Source organism: Mytilus trossulus, chromosome 3 (genome assembly GCF_036588685.1).
Source record: "Mytilus trossulus isolate FHL-02 chromosome 3, PNRI_Mtr1.1.1.hap1, whole genome shotgun sequence".
Lineage (NCBI taxonomy): Eukaryota > Metazoa > Mollusca > Bivalvia > Mytilida > Mytilidae > Mytilus > Mytilus trossulus.
In genome coordinates, this window is record NC_086375.1 from 69,442,748 (window position 1) to 69,455,409 (window position 12,662).

At 30.8% G+C, this 12,662-nt stretch overlaps 1 protein-coding gene across 3 annotated transcripts; it reads left to right on the forward strand.

The window, feature by feature from the left end:
• The first annotated feature begins 208 nt into the window (after window positions 1-208).
• On the forward strand, window positions 209-6,262 carry LOC134712254 (uncharacterized). Of its 3 annotated transcripts, none has more exons than XM_063573621.1 (3): window positions 209-474; window positions 3,763-3,909; window positions 5,328-6,262. In XM_063573621.1, exons 2-3 carry the CDS (start codon window positions 3,826-3,828, stop codon window positions 6,168-6,170), a joined length of 927 nt encoding a protein of 308 aa, XP_063429691.1. In that variant the 5' UTR covers window positions 209-474; window positions 3,763-3,825; the 3' UTR covers window positions 6,171-6,262. The 3 variants fall into 3 exon arrangements, with proteins under 3 accessions (XP_063429691.1, XP_063429690.1, XP_063429692.1); XM_063573620.1 differs by having other exon boundaries at window positions 210-485; XM_063573622.1 differs by lacking the exon at window positions 209-474 and adding an exon at window positions 2,105-2,292.
• The last annotated feature ends 6,400 nt before the right edge of the window (window positions 6,263-12,662 follow it).

A 12,662-nucleotide genomic window follows, 5' to 3' on the forward strand; every position in this document is an offset into this window, starting at 1 on the left:
AACATGCTCGTTTGCTTTCCTGTTTAAGTGATATTTCAATGCCTTTTGTATGACAAACTTTCACGGTTTATACACTTCAATGTTTCCTTAAGTCATGGTGGAAAATATGATGTCGTATCAATTCATTAAAACTTTACCCCTTTTAAAAGCGATTGTGTATTTAAATTGAAATACCGTCTCAACAACATTGAAATACACATTGAAATAGTCTATAGAAGATATTGAAACAGACAGGATTTTTGTAGAAATTCTATACCATATATTTATTTCGTTTTAATCTCTATGTTTACGCAAGTATGACGTGAAATATTATAGATAGTTTAAACACAATCAAATAGAACAATACACTTTACTTAATATGGTTTTTAATGTTAATGAATTGAGATAGAAAGTATAAATTTCTTTTCGAAAGCAGGCAACCTTTTCTTTTTTATGGACAGGGAGAATGCCGTACGAGCATAGCGAGATATACAGGTATGATTAAGGTAAGACTTCATCATTTATATGGAAACTTGTGTAAAATAGATATATTGTCGTGACTAAAAAAATAAATTATTTTTTTGAAATAATATATTTTTTTTAATTGGTGAAAACTTTGACTAGAAAAAAATGAAAAAGGTTAAAAGTATATGTCTAACTTTCTGTTTTTTATATATATATATATATTTCTATATCAATCAAATAATTCAAAATCTAGACCTACTTTCTGTTATATGTGTGGCTCAATACGTTTTGAAACGTATCATTATAATTTTTCTTTACTTGCAAATATTAGTATCATGTCATATTTTGAGAAATAAAAAAATAAAAAATCAGAATTTTTCAAACTGACTACTTTCTTTTTAAACGCATTTGTCGTTAGAAAAAAATTAACACATGCTGCAATCCAATAGGATGGTTATGCAAACGATATAATATACTAATACACCTTATATATATTAGATTTTTTCACAGGCTATAATAGTTGTGTAAAAGATTATAAGTTAAACGTTTTTTTATGAAGTCATCGCTTATCAATTCAGATACTTGCCTGTTGTACTAAAAATTATTGTTCTGGAAAAAAAGCTGACTTCATCATGCTAAAAATATGAAAACTCCTAAATCAATGATTATGAGAACAGCTTAATTCATTTATCAAAAGTAAATTGTTTAACCTAAGATACAGAATTAGAAAGAAGAGCCGGTAGAACCTAACCGACAAAACAGTGTTTGAATTTAGCTAGATTGAAATAATAAAAACAAAATAAGACGTAAGCTTTAAAAAAAATACATTCAGTAGGAAAAGTTTCTTTCATGTGAATGGGAATATAAAGAAAGTGGAAAAAGGAGGTAGCATTCATAAATAAAATACAATTCAATACAACTGCAGCTTCTCATACTGAAGTTTTAATTATTAACCTACTAAATATCGTGATATAACATGGGCCTTACGACAAATACTTCATGTAATAAAAAGTCAAATCACAAAAAAACTGCACTCCGAGGAAAATTCAAAAAGAAAAATCCCTGATCAAATGGCAAAATAAAAGCTCATACACATCAAACGAATGGACAACAACTGTCATATTCATGACTTGGCGAACTTTTCGCAGATGAAAGCTAGATATGAAATATTGGAATGTATACAGGTTTCCGGAAGTTTAGAATAACTAGAAACAAGGCCCTTATGTAAATCACTTACAAAAATCAATATCCTTTATTTTAAATTCAAATATTTATATTACTGCAAGGAAATTTCAATATTTAAGGCTTATAGAATTTCTCTTAACGTCTTTTTCGTTATTGATTAGGACAATTAAAAAGATTAAATCATGTGAATAATTATGACATTAACCTATAACATTCATAAGAAACAATAAGCGAAATCATGACCATTCCGATATCTGGTATTCAAAATTGGTCTTCAGGCCATTTGAAGTTCACTATCAGTCTATCAGAATGGCATTATATTGCAAAAGTGTCTTTGTCTATGAACTATTCTAATCCAAACTGCATGTACGCGTATTTGATTTAAAACAATAAATATTTTCACTTTAGTATGATCGATAGTTTAAAATCACTTATTCACTGAATGTGATTTATTATTAATGATTTACTCTGGTTTTTCAATAATCGTCGTCGCCAACTACACGTTTTCAAATGTCAATGTATGGAAAAGGATGCTGGAATATTAAATCAGTTCATGAATTACTCCACTAAGTTTTTGAACCTGTTCTGGATTCATAATTTATGTGCCCAGAAAAACAAAACACATGTGTATTTTTGTTTAAATGTTTCAACGATTCTGTTAAGGTGAGTTCCGGTACTGCCAATATTTGTTTCATTTAAAGTAAGAAGTTTTGTTTATGTTAAGCATTGTAATAGAATTACTTTTCGTTTCAAAAATGGGTTCACTTGTTATTTCAATTTAAAATAGGAATTGGGAAATATTGAAATTAAATAGTATATATTCCGATTAAATTTTAGGAATTTGACGAAGCTACCGTGTGAGAAGTATACTTCTATAGCTGACTATGTGGTATGGATTTTGCTCAGTGTTGAAGGCCGTACGGTGACCTATAGTTGTTAATGTTTGTGCCATTTTGGTCTTTTGTGGATAGTTGTCTCATTGACAATCATACCACATCTTCTTTTTTATATTCAATGGTTTGTAGGTTAAAATAGAAAATACGTGTTCAAATTAATCTTGGATTCTAAATTCAGATGTGTATAAAATTTTAACTGATCATGTGTAGCACAGGTTCAGCTAGCTATAATATAAGTTTACTCCACCATTATCTTCGGAAAATAACCATATTAAGTCAAGAATATGGTCATTGATTCCCCTTATTCCGTTGTTCGAAAGCGTTTAATTTGTAATTTTTTATGGACTTCTTTTTGAATTTGCATTAACGTGTTGTATGTGTATTATATGTCTCACAGAACAAATAAGTATACAACAAGCAAATAAATGAATCAAATTGACACTTAGAGGGAAAATCTGACTGTTGTGTAATAAAAAGGAGACAAGAAATAAAAGTATTTTAAAGTAGTTTGAAACGTATTGTTGTATGCAGTGATTTGTGAAAGTGATTTGCTAAATGTATATTGATTCTTTGCTAAACGTTTTATTAATAGAATAATGCACCTATATAAAATGGATTAAATAATGTCTGCGTATCCGTTATGATTCACAATAACATGTAAAACAAAACATATACAGGAGGCTAGCGGCTATTAAAAAGGTTTTCTGTAAAATTCGAAATTTAAAAATAAGGAGATATCGTTATCATTGAAACATCTTTCCACGTGACACTAGATGAAGAGGACGAAAACAACTTTATACCGTACGGCTTACAAAATTGAGCAAAACCATACCGCTAAAAAAGTTGAAAACAAAAAAAAACGGTATTACACAATATGAATCAATTCTAAAAGGAAAACCAACAGCCTGAATTTTGTGGTGACAGTGCCGAATAAATGACAACGATTAACAGGTTTCGGATGATGGACAGGCACATAAATAATGTTGATCTGTTAACCATGTTTGTGAACAATTAACACGACATTAGACCACAATGTAAAAATTCAGAAAGAGTTTAAGTCATCAGACCAATACTTTTTAAGAACTAAAAGAGTTATTAAAAGTAAGTCCAGAGATAGATCACTATTGCTTCTCTTAGTGAGTGTTTTTGTTTGTTTAAAACAAGTTAAATTGAAGTCTTATAATATGAACGTTAAGCTATTAGCACTTCCGTGTTTGCATACGTATTGTTTTTATAGATTGACGAATAGTGTAAAGAAAGACGATAATGTAAATACAATACACATTTGATAACTTTAAAAATGTCGAACGAAACGACGACAGAGACATCAACAGCTCCTCCGAAAGAAGAGTCTGGTAAAAGTACTAATGAAAATCTTGCAGAGGTAATTCTATAATTAAGCAATTTGGTCTATTTATATCATTTGACCTTCACCTACACGTAAACATACATTCGAGTGGACATGTTTCTATTGTCTTTGTAATCTAAATCAATAATAAAGTCAAAAAAAGATATAATACGAAACGCGCGTCTGGCGTATATACTAAATTTAGTCCTGATATCTATGATGAGTTTATTCCCTGATCTATGTAGGATGTGATACTGAAAACACCTGTGTCACCTTTATATGAAATATTAAAGTTTTGTTTCCATATGTTTGGTTAACATTAGAGATTGTTAAAGATCCCAATTTATATATAAAAAAAAATGCTCATGAGGTCACAAAATTAAATGTTTAAATATATTTTCATATTTTACGTCATGATAAACTCATCATAGAAACCAGAATAAAATTTTGTATTTACGCCAGACGCGCTTTTCGTCTACAAAAGACCCATCAGTGACTATCGAATCCAAAATGGTTAAAAAGGCCAAATAAAGTACAGAGTTGAAGAGCATTGATGATCCAGCTTTTAAAAGTTTTGCCAAATATAGCTAAGGTAGTATATTCCTGAGGTAGAAAGGTCTTAGTATTTCAAAAAAGCAAAAGTGTTGTAAACAGTGAATTTCATAAGTATGACCATATCAATGATAGTTAATGTCAGCACAGAAGTGGTGACTACTGGGCTGGTGATACTCTCGAAGTATCGAAAATCCACCGGCAGTAGCATCGACCCTGTGGTTGTAAATAAACTCATCATAGATAACAGGATAACATTTTGTATTTACGTCAAACGCTAGTTTCGTCTACAAAAGACTAAGCAATGACTCTCGAATAAAAAAAAAGTTAAAAAGGCCAAATCAAGTACGATGTTAAAGAGCATTGAGGAACAAAATTCCTACAATTTTTGCCAAATACAGCTAAGGGAGTCTATCCCTGAGGTATTAAAAAGCCTTATTATTTAAAAAAAAAGAAGATTTGTAAACAGTTAATTTTATGAATATGACCATATCAATGATAATTAATGTCATGTGGACTACTAGGCTGGTGATACTCTCGGGGAATCGAAACTCCACCAGCAGTAGCATCGACCCTGTGGTTGTAAATAAACTCATCATAGATAACAGGGTAACATTTTGTATTTAAGCCAAACGCTCGTTTCGTCTACAAAAGACTAAGCAATGACTCTCGAAATAAAAAAAAGACTTAAAAAGGCCAAATAAAGTACGAAGTTAAAGAGGATTGAGGCACAAAATTCCTACAGATTTTGTCAAACACAGCTAAGGTAATATATTCCTGAGGTGGAAAAGCCCTAGTATTAAAAAACGATTTGTAAACAGTTAATTTATAAATATGACTATATCAATGATAATTCATGTCTTTTAGTACATTCCTTTTTTTCATTTCTATTTCCGTTGTAGTTATTGTCAGATATATCTGTTGAAAGAGAAGAAAGTGTATTTAGTTTAAAACGATTACTTGACGTTGGAAATAATAAAAATGTTCTTCGTCAGAACTACGTCGACGAAACTGTACTCAAATTTACCATGCGTCGAATAGAAGGCGATAAAGACATGGTTGCTGCCGATTTATGTCGTGACCAGAATGTATTCAAAAAGAAATTAAAAGTTTACCGAGATAAACAGAGAAAACTAACTGCAAAACGGCTTGCAAATGAGAGAATGATATATGATACAAAACATAACAATGTTAACGAATCAACGGACTCTTTAGAAGATCTTCTAAGAAAACAATTGACAGTGCGGAGACCCGTTATAAAAAAGCAAAGACCTGCAACATGTATACCTACAATGCTGCAACTAAAAACCAAAACAGACCATCTTAAAGGCACAGAGAGCGTAGAGTTTGATAAGAAATTTTTCATCAACAGAAAAAGATATCGCGTTGATTTGAGGCCAAAGATTTCTCATACCTATCGTGAAAAACCTGAAATGCTTGAAAAAGTAGTAAACGGAAACAGAGGGTATCTTACTGATCCTAAAGAAGCCGTTAGATATTTTGAAGATGACGAAATCGATGAGAGGAAAGGTATTTATGCCTTGTTGACAGACATTCGGAAAAAAGTTGAACAAAGAAAATTAAAAGTTGGTCAGGAGAAAATGAATTTGTATTTAGATAAATATTTTCCAAGGAAAATTAAAAGTGTCATTTTGAGTGACGGACAAGAGACTGACCTGGAAAAGATCCAGGATCAAGCACAGAAAATAACAGTTACACTTCGATCACAAACAACGTTGGCATAAGCAACATATCTTTATTTTTTGTTATTTTTTTCGCCATATATGTTTACAAACCAATAGTTAAAAAATTATGAATTTCACGGACAAACTTTTATACAGTACTATTTGAAAGTAATAATAAAAAAAAGTAATAATAATAAATAAATTAACTTACCTGTAACGAAATAAATGAACAAATTCCTGAATTATTAATCAACGATTCTTACCACGTGTAACTGTTTATTTACCAAAACTGTTCAAGCGTGTAAGGTATGTGACCTCAAAAAAAAGTTCACTCGAATAACAATGTTGAGTTGCAAGTAACAAATACGAAAATCTAATTCAAAATTAAAAGTTACACGAAATTTTTCTTATTCTGTTCATTCAAAAGAATTAAAATATTTAGTATGTAGTATTTTTTTATACTTATTTTTCTTTGCGCTATGTAAAATCGTACAACAATGTGTTGTTTTTAGGCTGTTTTTTTTTACCTTTCCTTTTCATTACAATTGGGGGAAAAAATCAGATGTATCATGCATTCATTTGCTTTCTCTATTTTATCAAAGTTTACTCATCAAATATTTTTTCATCCACAGCCTGTACATTTATTCCCACAATCTAAACTATTGTACATATGTTTTGTTATGTTCTTGACTGGAGTGACGAAATATTATTTAGATGTAGTTATTGTATTGTTAGACCTGTCGAATTCGTGTATAACTATGTTTGTTTTTGACAATGGGTAATGATATTCAAGCTTATCGCTCGTCGATAGGTCAATTCTACTGTAAACTTAATTCAGTATTATGTAGGAAAATGATGTATTTAAGAAAAAGACACCATTATTTATTTGAACTGTTCTTGCTTATTATGAAATGCAAATGTTTGACGTCGGTATGCTATTCTATATATCTTGATTTGTTTCTATTGAAACCAATGTTAACATTTGTGATATTATTATTGATAATGCTAAGTTATGATGTAGAAGTTAATCCTGGTCCTTTAGGTGTTTTTTTTTTCAATTTTTCACCTTAATATTAGAAGTATGCGTAATAAAGTAGACTATGTTGAAAACATTAGTAATGAAGCTGATGTGATTTGTTTAACCGAAACGCATCTTGACGAAAATATAAAAAATGAAGATATTCTTATTGAGGGTTATAATAGAGATCCTTATAGAAAAGACCGCAATAGCTCAGGCGGAGGAATTATAATCTATATTAGTAAATTTATTCAAGCCAAACCGAGACCCGATTTGGATTTTGATACTGAAACATTATGGCTTGAAATTACCTTCCCTTCTAACAAATTACTCCTTTGTCGACAACCTTCAAACAACAATACTTTTTGGGATAAATTTCATGAATCTATCGAAAATGCAATGAGCTATACTCCAAATGTTGTTATAACGGGTGATGAAAATGTAGATTTTCTTACTGACCATTCACAGAAATTTTTTGATATTATGAGACTAAATGGCCTTAAAAATGTTATAAACGAACCAACCAGATTTTGTGCCACACGCCAGTCCTTGTTAGATCCTATTTTGGTATCAGATTCATGTGATGTCTACGATTCCCATGTAATACAAATAGATCGTACGTATAGTGATCATGACGGAACTATTATATTCTTGAATAATCTCACTAGGTCACAGAATAATACTACTTATAAAAGAATGATTTGGGACTATCGAAATGCCGACTTCGACAAATGTAACGAGCTCATTGCTACTTTTGATTGGTAATCAATAATTAATGCTGAAAATAGTATGGATCAAAATTGTAAAAATTTTACAAATAAATTTCTTGAATATATTAATGACTGTATCCCACAAAAAGAAGTAACAATACGACCAAATGATAAAATATGGTTTAATTCTGACCTACGAAGAGAAATACGTAAACGTGATAGACTACACAAACAAGCTCGTAGGTCCAATAGTATTCCAGATCTGAATAAGTATAAAAAGCAAAGATATTATGTGAATAATTTAAAACGATACACAAAAGATCAATTTTACTTAAACGCAAATAGTTTGTTGGACGAGTTTGCATCTGGTAATTCTAAATCGTATTGGTCATTAATGAAAAAATTAACTAAGACATCGGGTAATTCTACTCATATCACTCAACTTAAAAATGAAAATGACGAATTAGTCACTGAAAATTACGATAAAGCATGTCTTTTGAATAAGTATTTTTGTTCCATATCTACTATAAATGAAAATAAGGATAAATCTCCAGAATTTCTGACTAGGTCAAATTCTAAAATAGATATTTTCTTTATAAACTCAAATCAAATCATTGATATTTTGCAGACTTTAAAATTGGGAAAAGCATCAGGTAATGACTCAATTAGTCACCAAATGCTAAAAAAGACAAGTTATACTGTCAGTGTACCCTTATCATTGTTATTTAATTTGTCATTTGAAAAGGCAGAGTTTCCTAGTCAATGGAAAACAGCTATTGTCATGCCGTTATTCAAAACCGGAGACAAATCACTGGTTTCCAATTATAGAAAAATCTAATTATTATCAGCAGTGGGTAAAGTTTTTGAAAGAATTGTGTTTAAAAATGTATTTAATCACTTAATAGCAAACAATTTATTATACAAATTTCAATCAGGTTTTATTCCAGGTCATTCTACCGTTCACCAGCTAATAGAAATTTACTAAAGGATATGCATGTCACTTGATGATCGCTGTATAACATCTCTTATATTATGTGATATCTCGAAAGCTTTTGATAGGGTATGGCATAGTGGCCTCTTTATAAAACTAAAAGCGTATGGTATTGATGGAAATCTGTATAAATGGTTTGAAAGTTATATTTCAAATAGAAAACAAAGCGTTTTTGTTTCAAATGCCTATTCGCCTTTTGATAATACTAATGCAGGAGTTCCGCAAGGCTCTTTATTAGGTCCCCTACTATTTCTTACTTATGTTAATAACATAGCTGATAATTTGACAATTCTAACTCGATTGTTTGCTGATGATACATCTCTTTCTTATTCCAGCAATAACCCTTACACTATAGAGGATGTCTCAAACAGCGATTTAGAACAAATTTCAGTATGGTCTAAAGATTGGCTTATTAACTTTAACCCCAATAAGACAAAGGCTATGATATTCTCCTGCCATACTTCCCCAGATGATATTGAAATAGAATTTCAAAACCAATTAGTAGAATTTGTTTCCTGTCATAAACACTTAGGGATTACTTTTGATTCCAATGGTAAATTCCATACACATATAGAAAATATTTTAAAGTGTGCAAGCACAAGATTAAATGTTCTTAAAAAATTGAAATATGTTTTGAATAGAAATTATCTTGCTCGTATATATTTAACTTTTATAAGACCCGTTATGGAATATGCATGTGAGTTATGGGATGGTTTTACTCAACAAGAAGCCGACAATTTAGAACATGTTCAGTTAGAAGCAGGGCGGTTAGTAACTGGGTTGCCCGTGTTTGCTAGTCGGGAAGCTATATATTTTGAAACTGGCTGGCAATTGCTTGTGGACAGAAGAAAATCCAGAAAGCTCAATATGTTCTATTCTTTACATAATGGGACTGCCCCTGATTATCTCTGTGATTTAATGCCCCCGCTTGTTGGCCAAGTATCTAACTAAGATTTGCGAAACAGTAATAATTATGTAGTACCCGGTTATAGACTAGACATAACTAGAAAATCCTTTTTCCCATCCACTACTATTGAATGGAATAGCCTTCCCCCCGACATACGTACGTCCAAAAACATAAATATTTTTAAACGAAAGATGAAGTCCAAATTGATACAGCCACCTTCCTATTTTAGTTGTGGGGATAGAAAACTTAATATCATTCATACACGTTTGAGAAATATGTGCAGTTCTTTAAATTCAGATTTACATCGTGTTTATATTAAACCAAGTCCCGCATGCAGCTGTGGCCACCCTGTTGAGGATAGTATACACTATTAGAGTGCGCTCTTCACAACGAAGCAGGTGAAATACTGTTTTCAAAATAAGAAAGTTATGCTATATCCATTGAGCTTCTATTAGCTGGTGACGGTGACCTTTCTTTTCAGCAAAACAAAGACATTTTTGAGTCCGTACAATCTTATATCAGAATAACACAAAGATTTAAAACAATCAATTAACATTCTAAATTTCTACTTTACAACCTTTCACTCCAGTCTAGTTGTTTCATTATTATTCCTTATTATATTGTATTTTTTTTTTTTTTTATTTCTAATTTTTTTTTGAAGTATGTATTACATGCATTTTTTCTTTTTCGCCATTATCTAATGTACTTTGTGTTTATATTTATATTGGGAGAGGACGTCTCTAATGTTGTTATGGCACCCTCAACGGAGTTGGGGTGACGTATTGTTATTCTACGTTTCTTTTTGTTTTTCTTTTTATTTTTCTTCCACACTTTTTTGTCCACGGATCTCGGAATTGAATGAACCCAAGTTGATGGAACTATACCATAATGCTAACCACCATGTGAAGATTTGCTTTTTGGGGTTGGCACTTTCAAGATGTCGGCCGTTACCATGGAAACAGAACAAATGTGAAAAAATCCAGTTTTTGGTTTTTGTGAACTGCTTGGATATGCTTTAACTTAGAATCATTATATTTTAATACAATGTAGGTGCCCACTATATACAGGTGTTGGATGATTTTGGCACTCATTGGAACTACTATGTTGCCATGGCAACTAAACCAAAAATTTCAAAATTCTCAAACTGCTCCAAACTTCAGGAAACTTCACAGTAACGATGAGCAACATTAAAAGATGAGGCAATTGGCGTTGGAATTTCCAAACTCTCTGTTGTTACCATGGAAACAATGCAAAAAGGTCAAAAGTTTCAAAAAAAATAAAAATGCTGCAAACTTCACAGGAATGGTCACTGGCATAAGCAGAGTTGAATTTTGCAGTTGGAATTTTCAAAATGGCTGCTGTAACCATGGAAACAGCAAAAATGTAAAAAATTTCAAAATGCTCCAAACTTAATGAAACTTGACAAAAATGATAATTTGAATGTGTAAATGCACTCTTTGACTTTGGAATCTTCTAGATTACTGCCACTCACCTGGCAATAGGGGAAGGGTGCCATCCGCTATTGCTTGCAATGACAAATCTAGTTATAACTTGTGTCCAATCCATTTTGCTACTTTTGCAAATAAAATATGTTTAAACTAAACTGAAAGTAGCAGGGAAATATTACTTTATGTTTAGAATTTATATGATAAAAGTGATAAGCAGCTTTTCTAAAATTGCAGAGCATTTAATTTATATTCTTTACATATATTTCTAAGATGACTATTAATTTTTCAAATATTTATACATGTATACTGGTTTAAATGGCTATTATTTGATTGGTACATAGATTGGTACAAGATACTGATGCTTAGGTTGTCATGAACAGAAATTGAATAGTTTAATGCGAATACTACGTAATAAATTAGACTGTATGATTTAGAATTTATCAATTAGAAAAAAATATTTGATGTTATTTAAACTATACAAATATTTAAAAACCCGAAATGAATATGAATAAAAATTTTAAATGAAAAATCAAGTCGCAATAAGAATTTAGATTCACTGCATGTATACACATTTTCCAGTTCAATAACTGAAGTAAATCAGCTTTGAGAGAAGTTATTTTTTGCTTTTGCTTTTACAGAATTAGCGCGCAATAAAGCTTAGCAATTCTAATTTATCTTTTTATTCTATACCAATTAACTAGAGATATGTTTTTAGTTTAGTGCTACTTAGAATACAGACTGACTGCAGCTGAATACATTGTTTCTGCAGATCTATGTCTTGAACAAAATGTATACAAGAGAAAATTATATTACTAACCGAGGCAAACAGAAACATATGATTGCAAAACGTTTCGAAAATGAAGGACATGTGTTGTCTCTGACGGAGCTCGAAGTTTCGGTTGTATAACTTTTGGAAAATTGTGCTGTAATCATGCTTTGTTTAAAAGTCATAAATCGATTTAAAAAAGAACACAAAATAGAATCATTCAGTTGGAGTATTTTTGATATCACATAAAAAAAAAACATTTAAGATTACGTGAACACTATTTAAACTGTTGTTTGCACGGATCTTTGGTTAGATATAAATCGTATCATGAAAATCAAGACACGAAATTGTGTATAATTTTAAACCCTGGACTGCTGTAATTCGTTTTTGCTGAGGTCAGGTTCGTTTCGTATCATCAATACCAGTAAGGTGATGTGTTTGTTGCATAAAAAAGTGTGTATGATTACAAATCTTTATTTATCTGAGTTTCATATCGAAGAGCATAACTTTTTGTCACTTGGTATACATATTCTGCTTAAAACCCATGAATAATGGAATCTGGTTATATCTTGGTGATCTTTGAAAGGGAAAGTAAAAGTGTACATCCATATTGTATAAAAATAAAATGAGAATGAAATACAATTTTGAATTATTTGTATGTACCTGTATAGCATACAGTTTTGTTAATATTTGTTTCAAACGCTGCATTTTA